The sequence below is a fragment of the Malaclemys terrapin genome, chromosome 1 (assembly GCF_027887155.1).
Source record: "Malaclemys terrapin pileata isolate rMalTer1 chromosome 1, rMalTer1.hap1, whole genome shotgun sequence".
In the NCBI taxonomy this organism is placed as follows: domain Eukaryota; kingdom Metazoa; phylum Chordata; order Testudines; family Emydidae; genus Malaclemys; species Malaclemys terrapin.
In genome coordinates, this window is record NC_071505.1 from 47,637,970 (window position 1) to 47,657,225 (window position 19,256).

The 19,256-nt window shown below is 39.7% G+C and overlaps 1 protein-coding gene across 2 annotated transcripts in view; it reads left to right on the forward strand.

The window, feature by feature from the left end:
- TFEC (transcription factor EC) overlaps positions 1-5,558 on the forward strand; it is a 205,736-nt gene extending 200,178 nt beyond the window's left edge. For both annotated transcript variants that reach the window (XM_054023771.1, XM_054023780.1), the window contains one exon: positions 528-5,558. In XM_054023771.1, coding sequence (XP_053879746.1) covers positions 528-908 — 381 coding nt within the window. In that variant the 3' untranslated portion in view covers positions 909-5,558. The remainder of the gene's footprint in view (positions 1-527) is intronic.
- Positions 5,559-19,256: the final 13,698 nt, after the last annotated feature.

Genomic DNA, 19,256 nt, shown 5'->3' on the forward strand with positions numbered 1-19,256 from the left:
AAAATTTCCACGGCATTGCATTGCCTTGGGGTACATTGTGCCATGTTATATTAAGTCACACATCATCTGTTCATGTGACATAAAGTATCAGAATCTGGGTCTCCATAGCTTGAAATGCAAGATTTAAAGAAATATATCATCAGGTAAGGTACCTGCTATCTCTCCAGATAGCAGCCTTGAATTTTTGTGGATAATTAATAAGTAGAAATGTCTGCAGCATTTTTCTATCACTTTTAAGTGGTTCAGTACTGTAGGTAATCGTATTATGGGGGCTGTCATATCTCCTATATTCCCATAGGGCATCCACTTAACTACAGGCTGAGAATTAAAAAGAAAACCAGCCCATGTTGTTTATTGCTATTTATCATGGATTGTCCATATATTGTATTTTGAAACATATTGCCACAACTGGATTAAAAATTACAGTGCATGTGCATGTACAATATGTATGTCTATTTCTTACCTTCTAAAGAAATCAAGTTCCCTTCCAAAATCATTATTTAAATCTTTTTTGTTTGAAACCATAGGAACTAGAAATACAGGCTCGTGCACATGGGCTACCACTCATGTCTTCATTCAGTGCTGTGGATGTAGCTGCCCAGGTCATCAAGCAACAGACATATCCAGAGGAGAATTCCATAGACTATTCTCAGCAACTGGTTCTGGTACATGGACCAAGTGCTGACCTTTGTGATGGATCAACAGCCTTTTCTGATCCTCTCTCGCATTTCACCGATTTGTCTTTTAGCGCTGCTTCAAAAGAAGAACAAAGGTTGGAGGAAATCTTGCTGGATGACACAATATCGCCATTTGGAACAGATCCACTCTTGTCTTCAATATCGCCTGCTGCATCAAAAGAGAGCAGCAGAAGAAGTAGCTTTAGCACAGATGATGGAGATGATTTCTAAAACTAGAAAGGGCATAATTAATTTTTATAATCATTTGCTGGTGCTAAGAGATTGTGTTATGAATTTAAGTGTGATGTTTGTACTCAGTTCAAAGAAGGTGGAGTACTGTTGTGCACATAAGCTGCTGCATGGGTAGGATGTAGGTGAGTGCATATTTCACAGAAAGACGAAAGATGGACATGGATTCATATCTCTTTGCCCAAAATTGACTACATCTGTTCAGAGCTAGCATTTGCACAAACTCTTCCTTATTCACTGGGAAGGCTTTAGCCATTTCCCCCCCGCATTCTCACAGCAGTATTAAGATGGTTCCCAGGAAAATGAACACCCACATTGCAAAAACATATTCAAATGCTCTGTGAATCTACCACTCGCTTCTCTCAAATTTAATGATGTTTTAGTCAGAAATATTTGTTAATTTCTTTTTAAGTGAAAAGGAGAAATTTCAATGAATACAATTGCAACACAACAATGAGGAAATGTTTGAATGTGATGTTCCTGCAATAGAGAGGTTACAAACATCAAAAAAAGGGAGCACATCGCTCTTGTCAGAGTAAAGTCAGCATAAATTCAGTGCTTCATGAACTGCATCTCTTTCTTTTTATAATGAAACCACAAAGTCCATAAAGTTGTTTTTAGAATCCTTATAATTTCCGTTTTATTCCCATTTAGAAAAGTATCCAATATTTTATGTTTATTTTCGAACACTTTACTGCAACCGAAGAAAAACAAAAACTAACATAATGATAGTGATTTAAAAGAATTAATTAGACAGAAACAGATGTAAGGTTTAAGCAGCTTCAAGGCAGATTCTGTTCAGGCAACAGAACATACTAAGAATGCAGGTATGTTCAAGACACAATTAACATATTCAGTGTTACAGTTAGTACAAATAAAAACAGCCATTAATGCTAATATGGCTAACACCAGCTCTTTGTTGCAAACTCTTCTCTCTACTGTTTTTCTTGAGAAAGCTTTTTCCAGATGTGAATTGTACCTTGTTTCCTGTTATGGCATAATAAGGTTTTTCTAAATGGACTATATCTAATTTGATACCTACGTCTATGAGCCAGTTGATATGGAAGGCAATGCATTGGATTCCCATTATATACATTTTGTCAGAGAGAATTTCACTTTAAATTCGTCTCTAGATTCACTATAAAAATGAAGTAGGCAGATCTTGGAATCATAAGGGATATTCCTGATACCTATTGATATGATCCACTGCTTTCTAACATGCTAGTATTGGGCACTCACAAAACATGAGGTTTGGCAGTTGGAGGGCAGGTAGAAGACACATGATTTTTGTACATAGTGGGATGTTGGAGAGTGATGTATATACTTGGAATAGATGATGTGCAATCATTCTAATTCTAATCGTAATACACTGGAAATTGAGCGGGCCCAAGTTCTTCAAAGCTTTCCTCAACTGAGTCAAAAGATCATTGTGGGGGTCTTGGTGCAAGTCAAAAAATGTTTCAAAAGTAAAAGTGTTGTGTTCCACTTTGCTCTGCCAGAGCCTGCCTAAAAAAGGTATCTTATAGATAGGGGTAGTGGAGTAGCTAAGGGAGAGTCAATTGGGCTGCTAGTTGAGTGAATGGACATTTATTGTCCAAGAATAAGTCTTTACCCTGATAGATTCATTTTCTTTAAAAAAAAACAAATTGTGCCCAGAAGTCAAATGAGACCTCCTGGAATATCCATTCAGGTTGCTAAATGGATAGTTCCCTTAGGTAAATGTTTTTACAGGGGCCATAGCCCAGGCCTGACTAGTGAGCTACAGCATATCCAAACAGTTTGAGGTCTATAGTTTCCTTATCTGGTGTACTCTTGATGGAATTTTATCTTCTCATTCCATTTCACTTGGACTGACTTCAGTGCATTGCTAGGAGTTTAAGACAACGATTTATAAATTGTATAATTGCATCCAAGGGTCTAGAAAGCATTGCAGACATGTAGTAAAACCCATCTCTATCTGTCTAAAGGAAACATTTGAGTTTTTCTGTCAACTCAAGGAGTTCTATTAGCTCATATAAATCAAATGATTTAGACTGTTAGTGCTTTGGGGCAGGAACTCTCTTCTTGTTATATGAGTGTATGAGTGCCTATTACAATGGGGCTCTGATCCTTGATCGAGGCCCCTAGTTGTTACTACAATGCAAATAATAAATAATAACAACTGACATGTTAAGTATTTTTTTAAAGAACATAGGGAAGGGGAGCATGAAGGGAATTGAATATAGGAAGAAGAGCCATTTTAATTAGAATAGCTCAGTAAACTAGGGTCATCAGGAGAAGAGCCTACTTCACTAGAGTTCACAGTTTTGTCAGGGACTAGCTCAGCGGTTTTCAACCCGCAGGCTACATGCGGCCCAATTAGCACACAGCTGCGGCCTAGCTCAGCTGTGTGCTAACGGCTTCTCCATGTGGTGGGATCTGGGTTCCCGGCTGCCTGCAGTGACAGGGTCTGGGGCTGCCGCCCAGCCCCACAAGCTCTGGGGGTCTGGGGTGGAGCAGCCGCCAGGCCCTGTGAGCTCTGAGGGTCGGGCAGCCAGCTGGTGCCGTGAGCTCCAGGGGTCTGGGGTTGGGGTCTGGACTGCCACCCGTCCCCTGCAGCCCAGGTAATACATTGTGGGCCGCATATGTAGCCCACAATGATAAATAAGTTGAGAACCACTGGACTAACTTGTAGTGAAAGTCAAATACAAAATAGGATATATCCAAAGTAACATTCATGCACAGATTCCTAATTTACGATGTGTATTGCCCATTTCAACCGCCAAAGGGAGGGAATTGTTGGCTAATGTCAAGTATTTTCATTTGTCTTTGTGCTGTAGTTTCTACTACATTAGTTTTAAATACACCAATGTGAGTTTGCTCATAATGGAGAAAAAGAAATTAAATATGAATGTGTTACATGATTTTCCCATTGAATTTTTAGACCATACCTAGGAACCATATTGACTTTAAGGAAGATTCTGAATTTAATCACTTCTACAAGTGCTGCCCTAAAAAAGTATTACAGTGCATCCATGAATTTTTTTAAAGTTCATTTTTATTCATCTTACAATGCCCTCAATATGAAACACCAGATGTATTTTCTGCATGAGAAATCTAACAGGCGGTGCTTCTATTTCCAGATACTGACTGCTGTCTCTGCAAATAAATATATTGACAACAACTACACTCTCATCAAGCTGTAGTCATTCATGAAAATGCTTATGTTAATGCACATGATGATAATGCCGTGTCAATGCCATCAAATCATTTTTCCAGTAGAAATTCATCATTTCAAATAATCATTAGGTATTTTCATGAATTACTACAACTTAATAAAAGATATAGTGTCACCCCTGAAATCAGTGATATAGAGTGGAAAATACTTCTCCGACCCATCTGCTAGGGGATGAATCTTTGGGGGAAAAAGAAAATTAAGTTGGCTGCTTAGTGGCAGAGTCTATAGTTTCCTGGTTTGATCTATTAATACAAACATGTTAATGCTTACAAAAAAGGCCCTACTGAGTTAAGGAAGCTTCAGAGAAGGCTAGATGGCCAGAGCTATCTCTGTGTTGGTCTCACTATCCAAAACTTCCTAGAATAACAAATTCTCTGTGTCAGCTCAGCTTTAGGGAGATGGTACTAAAGCTTAGTACTTTTTAAACCAGGGCACAATGCTTTCTTCATTGCACACCTGTGCAGAGGAAAGGGATTTGATGAATATGGGGACAAATCCTGAAGCAAAACTCCTATTGATGTCAATGAGTAACTTATGTATTGGGACTGCAGGTTTTGGTGCATGAGCACTATGTCCAAATTATTTCTAATACAGCCTTGTTTGTTGAAGTCTATACAAGAGGTGTGGAGTGTGTCTATGACTCAGGCCCTAAGAAAGAAAACTCCTACAATTCTTCTAGGATATCCACTATCCACAGGTGCTGGAACTAGGGGTGCTGGGGGTGCAGCAGCACCCTCTGGTTTGAAGTGGTTTCCATCATATACAAGGTTTACAGGTTGGTTCAATGGCTCTCTGCACCCCCACTACACAAATTGTTCCAGCACCCCTGCCACTATCTTCATTTTTTACAGATATGTTAAATGAGGAGCTTTTGCCCATTTTCATATTAAAAGCTGGTTGTCATATTCTTACAGTATACATGAACCAGTGAACTGATAATTATACAAAAGGAAAGGGAGTTGAAATATTACCATCTTGTTTAATTCATGAAATGGATATAGATACTATACTAAGAAATGAGACCTAAATTATTTCACTATCTACACTGGGGATACTGTTTGAAAAGGTACAGTAAGTGCAAACATTTTAACAAACAGAACTGCAGTTGCTTTATAGGGTAAAGGAATAAATATAATTCAGTCATTTAATCTTAATAAGAACATTGTTATTATAATTCCTTTTGACTTTAATAGGGCTGTATATATGAATGGAGGTTGTAAAATTATTGTAATTTAAAATTATGTTAAATCTGTTAGATCAGTAAAGGCATTTACATTACTAGCATGAGACTAGAATATTTTTATAATAATTGCTATTTTTCATTGTTAACCATACAGTATCTTGTTTTCTAAGTAAATGTATGTGACAGAATATACTTTATTACATACTGTACATGCAATCTTTATAAAAATACACTTGATATGTCCTGGTATTTTATGTTTATTATATTAATACAATTAAAGAACTAAAATTAAAACATTTTTTTATATATCCCTTGTGAAATCTCACTGTCCAGACTCACTAAGAACTCACTGCAAAACAATATAATAACATCAGCCAAGAGCATCTGAGGAGATACCTACTAGACTTCACAACTGCTAAACATTTAGTCCATTAGGATACATCATGATCCATTAATGAATATAATTGATATATTCTTTAATATGTTCTCCTGCCGTCTGCTTATTCCTGCTGCTAAGGCTTTGATTTATGGAAAGTGTTTTCAGAATGTTGCAAAATTGCTAGCAGGCATGATGGTATCTGTTAAATCACTAAGATGCTCTACAAAAATCTTTTACTATACTAGAAGTTCCCCAGACAACCTAGGATAAACAGAATATTGTGTTTTAAGATGTAAAAAATTTTTAAAGCTGATAATTAGGCAACATTTTTAATTAGGTTAGGATTTGGGTTGAACATTTTGAATTACTAATATCAGAAGTGCCATCTCAAGAATATAGCTGGCATTTATGTATATGAATAGTACAAATATTGTTAAATAGGAATATATATTTCTAGGATTTTGGTAGCATTTTTGTTTATTTCTTTGAAAATAAGGATTTTCGTTGTTTTATACAGCACTAGATAAACATTTTATTTAAAATGAAGATAGTATTGTCATCTTTATTATTATTATTCCATTAGTCCATTCATTAAGATTTCCCTAATTAATGTTAAAAACTGAACAGGCTAATTATTACTTGCATACTAAAGTTCTGTGATTAGCTAAAAGGAAGGAAACTTTGCTTGTGCATACATTATACACAGATCTGATTGTGAAAGATTCTCTGTGCAGTGCTGAGAACTCTCAATTCCATTTGAAGAATGGAGGTGCATCTTGCAGAATCAAGCTCCTAATGGTTAAATAAATAGCATCAGGAAATCCAATCAGAAGTTATTAAAACGATTAGGAAAGACACTGTGTGTTAGACTGCTTGATTAAAAATGGCGATGTTAGCAAATGATAGCCAATCAGGTTCGATGTAAGCATCACTTGTATTGACAACCGATGGGAGATTAAAGGAAAACCCAGAAGTTTTGATACTAATCAGTTGCAGGGCTAAAAATCTAATTATAGGGGGGGGGGAGGTACAATAGTGAAGTATGCTAAGGCTTATTGGTTAAATCACTGATACCCATCAAGTTAAATATATATCAGTTTCATTAATTGGCAACCACAAGACAAGGGTACTGTATTCCGGATGATGATGATTTTGATATAATCCACCACATTGTGGTTAAGTATATGATTCATGTAATAAGAAAAAGGTGCCTGCGGGCTATTGTTCCTAGCATGGATTAAAATTTACATATTGCTTCTCCTTATGTCAAAACATCTGGTGCCTGCTAATGCTAACATTTCGTTAAAAAGTTTCATGAGCTAGGAAAAGTGGATTGGAAACATTGCCTGTGAATCATTCAAGCATTATAATGGAATAAGAGGCTATGTTAGGAAAAGGCAGATTGCTGAAAACAATACTATAGTCAACGTTGCAGACTCCTATGCTTGTCTATGTGATGAGTAACTCTATGTTTGTAGGAGAGGGGAAAATGTCCAAAATCTTAAGAAATAATTAGTAATTTTCAATGGTTATGAAAAATTTCTTACATTCAAAACTAAACAAAACAAATTTTCATTTAATTTAAAAAACGTTCATTGAAAATTGCCATAAAATTTGAACCAAATGAAAAATGTTAATTTCCTTTCCAATTTTTCACTGAAATTGATTGATATGTTTCCACCAGTCCTATTCTATAGCAAAAAGTGTAATGAGTCCCAGTCGAGGAGACTGGCAGTGTCTGGTGGAATCAGATGGATTGGGGGACGCACGCCAATAAACTGCCTATTGAAGAGAAGATGTAAGTGGCTTTTAATGCCACCTTTTCTTCAGCTCCGTGTTTTGGTATAAGAATGTCATGCTTCCTCTGAATGAAACCATCATTCCCATTCACTGCATGAATGGGAAGTTGTTATACGGTGTTTAGCTATCTATCATTCAGATGTTATTTTGTTTACAACTATGCATTCACTTTAATCTTTAAAGTTGTTTGCTTGTGACAGTGTAGATCCAATGGAAAGTGCATTGGAACTACCAAAGAAGCACAATTGTGGTGGGTACTTTAGAGGAAGTTTTTGGCCGATGATTTGGTTCAGCATGTTATCCATACCAGCTAGATGTGCTTGAAAGTGTGGTACAACTCACTGATACAACTGACCATAAAACTAAGCATCAGGGTGAGTGAATGGCCAACATTAGTCTTTTTTACTGTTACTTATTGTTACACTAGATGTAAAAAAATATTAAATATGTCTACATTTCAATTAAACATGCAGAGCTGGCCCACATCAGCTGACTTGGGCACACTTGGCTTCGTCTGCAGAACTATAAAATTGCAGTGTAGATGTCTGGGCTTGGCCCAGAGGTGAAAGTAAGCCGGTATGGTCCGGTATGCCGTGCCAGACTGGACTGGCTTCTCCGGGGGTGATTTAAAGGGCCCAGGGCTCCCGCCACAATGTGGAGCCCCGAGCCCTTTAAATCACCGCCGGAGCTCTGGCAGCCGGGTTTGGGCGGGGATTTAAAAGGCCCGGAGCTCCGGCAGCGCTTTAAAGGGCCCGGGGCTCCCTGCAGTGACAGAAGCATCGGGGCCTTTACATCTCCGCCCAAGCCCTGCCACCCGGGTAGCAGCGGCAGGGCTCCCGAGGTGATTTAAAAGGCCTGGAGCTCCGCGGTGGCTGGAGCCCTGGGCCCTTTAATTTGCCCCTGAGCCCTGGGGCTCCCAGCTGCCTCTGCAGCTGGTAGCTCTGGGGTGATTTAAAGGCCCCGAACCTTCTGGTTGAGGCCACACCTCTTCTGGTTGAGGCCACGCCCCCACTCAGGACTCCAGCGTACCAGTAAGTCCTTTAAAATACTTTCACCCCTGGCTTGGGCTGAAGCCTAGGCTGTGGGACCCCATTGGGGGGGAGGGTCCCAGAGCCCGGACATCTACAGCCCCGCAGCCTGAGCCCACTGATATGGGCCAGCCACAGGTTTTAGTTGCAGAGTAGACATACCCATAGTGGCTCCTGAGGGTATGTCTACACTCCAATGTAATCCCAGTGTTCAAACTCAGGCTCAATCCGTCTCCCCCTTCCTTCTACAGACAAATCATGCTAACCGAGGGCTCAACCTCAGAGTCAGGGGTTCAAGCTCTATTGCTTTGCAGTGTAGATGCAGCCCCACTGGACTTGTGCTCTGGGAGTCCGCCAAAAGTTTACCACAATCCCATGGGCTGACTTTTTGTGCTCTGCACAGTCAGGTTTGGTGGACAATCAAGTTTACCCACACTGTACCATGAACAAAGGCCTAGAGCGGCTGCATTTTGGAAGGGCGCTAAGAAGTGGATATGGGTGGTTGGACTTGGGCACATATAATGCAGTGTAGATGCTGGAGCCCCAAATTGGGACCCAGAGTTAAACAATTCCTAACCTGGGGTTACAAATGAGTGTAGATGCTCAGGCTCTATGTTAACAAACCTAGGGTCTGCTAACTTGAGTTCTACTAACCCTGGGCTTACATTGCAGTGTAGATGTATTCTGACAGGCGACAGCGGATGGATCACTTGATGTTTACCTGTTCTGTTCATTCCTTCTGGGGCACCTGGCATTGGCCATTGTCGGATACGGTGACCAGATAGCAAGTGTGAAAAATCGGGACAGGGAGTGGAGGGTAATAGGAGCCTAAATAAGAAAAAGACGCAAAAATCAGGACTGTCCCTATAAAATCGGGACATCTGGTCACCCTATTGTCGGAAGACAGGATACTGGGCTAGGTGGACCATTGGTCTGACCCTGTATGGCTGTTCTTACGGTCTTGCTTTTTTCCTCCTGACTGTGAGTAGAAGCCCCACCTAGGTAGATTCCTACATCACTGCAGGGCTGTGGTAAACTGGGACAGCAACAGGCGTCTGAGAAAGCTGCAACAACACCATTCAAATGTGTTGACAAAAAAGCTGTGAGGGGTAATTAACACATTAGCCATCCCACTGTAAAATCATAGTAGAGACAAGGCACTTAGTTTTGCTGTGAGGTAAGCTAGGCGCAGCCAACAACTGGCGGGGAGTATAGTGCAAACCCCACCTTGCTTCCTCACAGTATGCACTACAAGTGCCTTGGCTACAATTAGGATTTTACAGTGCGATAACTATCGGGATTTGTTAACTCAGTGTAAAAAACAAACAAACAAAAAACCTTGGCATTAGTGAAGACAAAGCCCAAAACATCTGAGGGCAAGGAGTGTGGAAGAAGGTGCATTTTTGTTCCCCCAACTGCCAAATTGGAATCTGTTGCACTTTTAAAGGGGAGGGGTGATACCTTGCTCAGTGGCAACTGAAAGGGCTGCTAGGAAAGGGGCACTGAGGGGCCAATGGCAGCTCTCGATCAGACAGAGATCGGAAGAATAGGGAGCTGAGAGCTCATGGCTGGGCTTGGTAACCAGGTTCCCAAAATGGATCCACAATCCAACGTTCTTTTTGTCTTCATTTTTTTTGAAAGAGAAAGACGGGGGCTCATTTCCTTCTACTCTCAGGACTTCCTCAGCTTCCATAGGGTGGGGTTACAAGTGCTTCTTCCCAAACCCCTACAGCTGTCTCTCCTCTTACCCTTTTCAAATAGAACTGCATTCCTGGAGGAGGAAGGTGCATTTGATCCCAGACACCCCTCTGTTGTCTCTCTCTCCGCTCCCCCTGTTCTGTGTGTCTGAGCTGTTCCTCCCCAGGGGGAAGCTGCTCCCAGATGGAGGGAGTAAAGATGTACTTTTTCCCATTTCCCCTCATTTGCAGTTGTTTGGGTGCTGCTGTCCCAGCTGGGCCTGGCGGAGAGGGCCACTAAAGGTAAATTAGTACCACTGCATAAATAATAATTATTCATATTTTTAAAAGATCAAGATGGGCTATTTACTCATCCTGGCTCTCATTTTTATGAAATGTCATAGACAGTTTATATATATATATACACTCACTTTAAAGCTGTGATTTTCCAAGGGTCCTTGGGGTACCCACATTTCACTGGGATCCAATGGGAATTGGCTACCTCACTCCCTTAGCCCTCTGAAAAACCCACTGAATTAGTATTACAGGTCTGTCTCATCTTACGCGGGGGTTCCGTTCCATGGTCAGCGCATAAAGCGAAAACCGCGTATACTCAAAATTACATTGAGTGTAATGGCGGGCGCAATCGCCTGCACTACAGGAACAGTATTTAAATTGTTATTTTTCTCTTTTTTTTGTTTTTGTTTTTGCCGACCGCGTAAAGCTGAATTTGCACATGTTAAATGTGCGTAAGATGCGACAGACCTGTATATATTTGTATTACCATAGTGCTTAGCAGCCCCAGTCATGGACCAGGACTCCATTATGTTAGCTCCAGACATCTTAGATGTCATTGAATAAATTTACTCTCACGCATATTCCCTGATTATGGGAGCAGCCCTATTGACTTTACAGTGCCTTCTCTTGCAGTAAGGTTTTGCAAAGTCAAGTTTTCAGATTCAACGGGTAGAGGAGAAGAATGTGAAAATGAAAAATGTATTGTGTTAAAAACCATTCAACCTTCTTCTCAATTCAGCAAGAAGTAGGGTCAGTTCTTATGTTATGCAAAGCAATTATCTAATCCTTAGCAGTATGTATATTGACTCTATTGAGATTAACTAAGTTGTAAAGGAGAGGAGAATTTGGCCCTTATAAAATTAACATGATGGTTGGACATACACATATTTGAATGTACATGTACCCCCACTCAGACACTTGGAAGGGTTCAAAAAGTGGAAGAGCAGGGAAAGATAGACTGGAGAGAAATTGTCATGCTAACCACCCCAGGCAATTGGCTCCTGTCTGGTACCGATCCGCAGGACAGTAAAAATAAGTTTTTCTGTGCAGATAACTGCTTATTTCACATTTCTATAAATGTAGTATACAAACAAACTAGTACATTTTGCAGCAAAATGCTTTTCCAGAATGCAAAATGCTTTTGCCTTTCTTTGGGCTTTTGCCTTCGTAAAACCCATTTATTTGGGCAGGTGTTTTGGGGTCTGAATAGGGGATGTGAGCTATTTTTTATTTTTTTGGGGGGGGGCTAGAATTTGGTGAGAACTGTGGGCAAAGAAGTTGGGGGTTGTAGATGAGCTGGTTTTGTGAAGAAAAAAGCAATAGGTCTGCTATTTCTGTCTCTGATTATCTGGTCAGGTCCTATAGTTTGGGACAGATTCTTTTCATGGCTGTATTTTGAAATCTAAGTGCCAGATTCAGCTTCCTTTATTCACACTGAGCAGTGCCTTTGTCCACAAATGGGTCTATATGTGGAATAAGGTGCTCTTCAAAATGTATAAGAGTATAAGGATCTAGCCCTAAATAAAACATGACAGGCATATTACAGAGTCCAGTAATATTTTCCTCCTTTGTGTCAGAGAATTTGTAAGTATTGTTCTCCTATTCCATTCCAGAAGCACATCTGCGAGCAAGGGGGATGAGGAAGTTTTAGCAGCTTTTAGCACCAAGTCCTAGGGCATCTTCCCCATCTTGGGACCCTCAGTCTGTATTATAAATAATAATACGTGTATGTGGTACATGATTCTAATGATGTAATTGAGTTTCAGGTTTTTACTACCATTCATAAACTGCTTCAGCAGACCTCTTGTAATTTATTATATCAATAGAACCCCTTAAATTACATCCTATATTCTGCCATGTATTGCCCTATGAAACAAAATGGGTTGTATCCAATATGATTGTAAGAGCAGCATTAAAGGCAGAAAGAGCCAAGAGTCAAGTGTCCTTTATTGAGGATGCAAGTTACCGCACATGATAGGGTATAAGGCAACTGTAAGCTTGAAAAAAGTAAATATAATACACAACTTAATTATTTGCTTCTGAAGTACATTTTGTTTTCCAGATAAGCTTGCAAGGATTATGTAACTCTGGGTGAGAGACTGTGCACCTCTTTGTACACTCCTAACTCTAGCTGTTCCAGGGGATAAAATAGGGGGCTGTGTTAAGGGTATATCTACACTGCACACTCCTTATAAGTGGTGTGTAGAGTACATACTCTGCATGGCCCTGTAGCACAGGTACAAATAGCAGTGTAGATGGTGAGGCAGTGTTTAGGTGAGTATAGACACGCCAGAACCTTAGGGTATATATCCTACACAGTTCATTACATGCCCAAGCAGTGCCTCCCCCTGTCTACGCTGCTTTTTTAGCATCCCACTACCAGAGATTTTCCCTGCTACCTCCCCTTTGCCAGAGCCTTTCACTACAGTGTGGACATAGCTTGTCTTTCACTGCAGCATGTAGCTCACATACACCATTGGCAAGCACATGTAGGGTGAAATGCAGACATACCCTAAGTAATAGCTGACTGCCTCTGCGGGAGTTCCTGCCCAGCATCCCTAGATGGGGTACAGGCCTGCCACTTGCTGTCACTGGTGTGGTCCCTGTGCTGGGGCTAGTGGGGGGTCAGCAGAAGGACTCTTATGGTGGCCCTACAAAATGCCTGCACCAGGAATAGTCTCTCTCCAGTGGTGATGGGGCTTTCATGGCGCCTGTATGCTGGGGCATCATGCAGGGACCATAGTATGATGGAAGATCCTGATAACAGATGAGATGATGTTATAATCTAATTCAGATTTTTATGCCAGTTGTTTTGAATATCTCTAACTGAAACAAACTGAATTTGTTTCTTCTGGTTTTGTGGGTGCAGAGGGCAAATCCTAGTGAATCCAGTTGGGGGTGGACCACAGAAGGGTTGGCAGCACTTCTTCATGTCACCTGTCACCTAGAACCCCCTGTAAGAAGGTCAAGAGTTCCAGATGGTGAGGAGGTGGGCAATGGACTCTTCGCAACTCTGCAGAGAAAACTCCCCAAGTTAGTACTGACTGTGTTAGCTTTAATTCAGGTGCTTTCTTCCTCTGCAGTGTGTAAGCCCTCCTTTGGGGGGAGTCCTGGCGGCAGTAGCTGGAGGGGGATGTCTTGGCATGTTGGCTCCATCAAAGCCATTCTGCAGTGAGGGTTCTGCCTGATGGACTGGGAAGCAGTGTGGAGGTGCGGAAACTCATGCAGTTTTGTATCCCATGGCTGGTTTTGTCCCGCATAAGGGATGGCTAGCCTTCAATTATTAAAAGCATTAGGAAATAATGTGTAGGATTGTGTGGCACAAATTGCACTTGCAAAGCCACCAGAACTCCTCAATGACCATGTTTAATTTTATGTTGTGATAATTTCCTGACAGTTAGTGCATTTGATTGTTTGCTATATTTCAATGATGAAAGTCATGTGTATTAAGGTATCAAAGTGGGATTCAGAAGAGACACTAAACCCACTATACTGGCCAAAATATTTGAAATGTTAATAGGATCCTTAGTAGTTGATAGTGACAGCTATGATTTTTCAAAGCATTTTAATGGAGTTTGACCTTGATTGTTACCGCTGAGGGAAAATGACTTTAGACTTGAGCTTTTCTCTTGTAAAAGGAGCAAAAACAATTGCAATTTATTTTATAGATCTAGGGAACCTGTTGTAGTTTCAAAATCTGTGCAATTGGTATTGTCTGAGCAGATTTACTTACCTGAAAAAATCTAAAAGGCTTGTTCTAAACATCCCACAACTTTGAAAAACAATTGGATGTGGACCTAAACTTTTGGTCTTGGTCATATTGTAAGAAAATGTAACTTTGAGACAAATGAGACACCGCACTTGAAAATTTATAGGCTTTTTATACCGTTCTTATACTAATCTTATTGTAGATGCACCTCACTATTTATATAGGATAACCTGCCAGCTCATGGGAATGTTATCTATACTGCCTTTTATCACATTTACTGTATATTGCCCCAGGATTTTATTTAACAAATTCTTTTTTTTGTGGAACTTAATTCTGATTACATTGTGTATTTTCCATCAACAAATGAAATGAAATGTATACAGTAGAAAATGAGTTGTGTTTTAAAATGTTCAGACCTGTCAAGTGTCCATTAAACTATAGATATATTCTGTGTAGGAAGTAGAAAGCAATATGAGTTTTTGCATTCTTTGTATTTAATATTTAGCTGTGGTCATGTATGAAATAATTCTAATAAAACTGCAGCTACTTACAGTTTACAGAATGGGACTAATGCTGGCAGTTGATCCTAAACTGACACAAACCAGATATTCTCTTAATGTTACTCCAAGGAATTTTAAACTGACTCTGTTAAAGCCAAGGTTATTTGCCTTGGGGATGCCTAATGGAAGGGTTATTATAACACTGTCCGCAAATAGGTGTCTTGAGAGAGCCCGGGCCATAATACTTCATTGACAGCTAATAGATTGTGCTATTGCTGTATCATAGTGATCTTTGAGGTCAAAGGTCATATCTCTCCCTTAATATTTAAATAAAGATACTTGACTAGAGCAGAAAACAGCTTATTGCCAGTGATGGCTGCTGCTCAATTTACAAGAACCTTTACAAAGTCATGCTAATTCCTGGCCTTCTTAGAATGCACGGTAACCTTTCATAAATCCATCTTTTCCAGATGTCCTTGGAAATGACAGTTATAAAACTACAAATGATTTGTAATGCAAAATGGGACTGACAGAGTTGAAGATTAGTTCTCAATGTACTAAAATGACTGAAGACTATAGCTAACAAAAGGCTTAAAATGCATTAATAAGTATCTGCCAAAACAGCTCATGACTATCTTAAACAAGCCTATAACTGCTGGAAAATATGAAATACTTGTGTATTTATGATATGCAAGTAGCAGTTTTCCTCATTCTGGAGCAGAACTTTCTCTGTTTTGGGTCAGTCTGGAAGACCGATTTTAAACAGATCACACCCTGACCTTATTTTTTTGTATCATTTTCTTTATGATTGAGGCCCAACTTGAATGGCAGGATGATTGTCAAATAATTGCAGATGAGTTGCGGACAAGACATGTAAAACTGTGGAAAAATAATAATGGACCTAAATTTGGAAAAGCCAGAGAAGACCTATTTGTTTAAGAAAAAATTGTGGGACCACTCTAAACACTCAAGTATTATGTTATGCCTGCTAATTGTTTTGATAAACAGACATTTTGCTGCAACTCTATTGCAGTCATTAATGTGTGAGGCTGACAGCAGGAGCCCCTCTGCCCCGCAGCTGACAGCCGGAGCCCCACTACTGTCAGCTTGCATAAATGGAGTTCTTCTGTACTAATGGGGGAAAAGTGTGTGTAACAAACTTCAAAAGGTATGCAAAATTGTGGGCTGTGAAAAGTAAGCTAATTAAAATTAAAATTCTGGTGGAAGCCTAATATTGCGGGATTAGCAATTCCTGCAATATCACAAATTATGAAGGGCCTTATTTATGATGCATAAACAAAACCGTGGGGCCAAATACTGCCCTGATTTACACCAGGTACAATCCAGTGTGGGGATTTATGAAGTTTCAAGGCACATTTAGATTTAGAAATTTCTACAGAAAATGTGGCTGGTTGAAATTAATAATAATCTCTCCATGAAAATTTAAGAAAACACACAAAAGCCTTGCTTATTTTATTCTACAGGGATTAGCAAGTATATATGATCAAGGGTTCAAATTTTCAGTGAAATTATATAGGATAATGTATATTTATAGAAAAAATATTTTCTGCTACTTCAGAGATTGTTTATAATTTATAAAACAAAAATTGATGTTTTAGAAATGTGCCTTTATGAGCAATGTATAGTTTTACTATCTATTTTCAATCAATGGAGAAAATCAGTAGAAATAAAAGACACCAAGGATTTCTGTTTTCTAGTAAAGGACAAGAAAATATTTTCTATCACTTTTTAAAGAATAGCTTTTGATAGCCCAAAACACAGACTATATGCTCTCTGGCACACAGAATCCATTCAGGGTTAGCCTGCTTTATAAAGCATTACGATGACAGCAATAGCTCATAGAGCCAACAAGACCTGCTGTGGGCTAGGAATCTGCTTGACAGCCTAGATCCACACCACCTCTTTTCTTTATTCTCTCTCCTACTTTCAGTTTATATACCCTGAAGCCCCTCATCCAAAACAGTTAACCCCTGGGAAACGATACAACACAGCATCATTGGAATTCTGTGGCATTTTTTGTTACTGAGGTGTTTTGGTACATTTAAACACATAACAAATGTTATTGGTTGTTTTAGAGCAATATATGCTGTTGATAGGGTCATCTTATTCAGATTTTCACACCTTGAAAGTGACCTAGAAGAATGATGGTACTTATTAGAACCAGTCAAATGATTAGTTATGAATATATTATCAGATGACATTAGCCGTTTGTGAATTTTTTGCCAATCCTGATAGATTTCCACAAATGTATTTGTTATGTACAAGTATTGAAGAATGTTTCAAAATATATTTCAGCCTATAGGGTATTCACAAACTTTTGCCTAAACTATTTGGCATTTCTTATTTGAGGGATGTGACTGTTGGTCCAGATCCTGTCGTATCATTCCTGCTCTCTGATTGGATGAGTGAACGTTATTAATCAGCCGCTTCCTAGCATAGGAACAAAAAGTTATTCATACAGATGTTGATGAATAACAATTAATGCAGGGCACAGATATGGTCAAAACAAATAGTTATTCAGAATCAGAACCCATGTTTGTGAAACTTGTGTTTGTAGTTTCCTTCCAGCTCTAGTTTTTATCACCCATGTCTGTGTTACACTTTTTTACTCCCCTCAGAGTCTTTGGGCCCTGGCTTAGAGCATATGACAATAGCTATTGTATTATGCTTTACAGACGGTTAATATATAGAATACATAGAATGAATGACTATAGAATGAATACAAGGGATTACGTGCCTTTTAGATGTAACTGCAATTCTGTGGTTCTACAATATTTGTGGCCTACTGTGCCTGTGGATATGCATCAGAACAACATTATCTTGTTTTGGAATCCCAATACTGCCTTGACCCCATAACTCTTTGATCTAGTTGGCCGTGACAGGTTAACAAAGGAAGGGAAGAAAGTCTTGTTTCTCACCTGAGCCCTGAGGAAAGCTGGCATGAGGGTGTAACATCACAAGCTGGTTAAGTCTCCCTCATCAATACCAAGAAGTCCCAGTGCTTACTGTTCTCAGCTGACTGTTCTTCCAGAATCTTCTGATTTACTCACCTATATAGCTCACAACTACAGGGTGCTGGCAATTTCCTCTTAAGGCCACAGTACCAATTGCACAGAGACATCTGAGACAGCTGACATTTGATTAAGACACTGGGTGATTAGGTTTGCAGTTATACTGATATAAATTCAATGGCTTCAGATTTACATTCAGGTAACTGAGCTCAGAATCTGGCCTTCTATACCAGTTATAAATAAAGTTTACAAAGGATCCCAAATGACTCTAAATAGAAAATACACTTCTAAATACATGCCTGGCTTGTGAGTGGTATATGGGCAGTTTGTTTGGCTACGCAGATGTTTAACTAAAGCCCTTAAAAGTAGTAAAACCAGGGCTTTTTTAAAAAGAGACAGTGAAATGTACAAAGGTCAAAGCTGTTTGTTTTGTGGAGAACAGAAAACTGGGGAGATAAAAGAAACATCCCCATTAGAGGTAACAAGATCTGAGCATGCAGTGTAATATGAGTAAATCTAAGAAATACGGCAGGGCAAATAGTACTGTAGCAGCACCATTGTTCTAAGATCTCTGATCTGTGGCTACATATTCACATAACAAATCCCTGTGTCCCACCACTTACTATTCTTTCTCCTGTAGTTTCTTGATGGTGAAAGGGGACAGAAGGGGGTTTTACATGGGCATGTATGAAGTGGTTTGACATAATCCATCTGACCCAAACCAGTAATTAAATATCATCAGGGAAAACAAAAAACAAACAATAAAATACAGTAAATTGTCTCTAAAGGATACAGATGGTAACTTACATTAAGTTAAAAATAATGTTGCTGTGCCTATTCTCCATTCCTATACTCTTAGACTTTAAGCCCAGATGGGACCATTATGATAATCTAGCCTGACCTCCTGCACATCACAGGCCACCAAACCTCACCCACCTCTTCCTGTAATTGACCTATAACCTCTGGCTGAGTTACTGAAGTCCTCAAATCATGATTTAAAAGACTTCAAGTTACAGAGAATCCACCCTTTATTCTAGTTTAAACCAGCAAGTGACCTCCGACCCAAGCCCCATGCTGCAGAGGAAGGTGAAAACCTCCCAGTCTCTGCCAGTCTGACCTAGGGGAAAATTCCTTCACGCCCCCAAATATGGTAATCAGTTGAACCCTGAGCACATGGGCAAAACCCACCAGCCAGACATCTGAGAAAGAATTTTCTGTAGTAAATCAGAACCCTCCCCATCTAGTGCCACAGCTCTAGTCACTGGGGATTTTTGCTGCTAGCAGTGGCAGATGAGCCACATACCATCCCTCCCATAAATTTATCAAGCTCAGTCTTGAAGCCAGTCAAGTTTTTTGCCCTCATTGCTCCCCTTGGAAGGCTGTTCCAGAACTTCACTCCTCTGATGGTTAGAAACCTTTGTCTGATTTCAAGCCTAAACTTGTTGATGGCCAGTTTATATCTATCTGTTCTTGTGTCACCATTGGCCTTTAACTTAAATAACTCCTCTC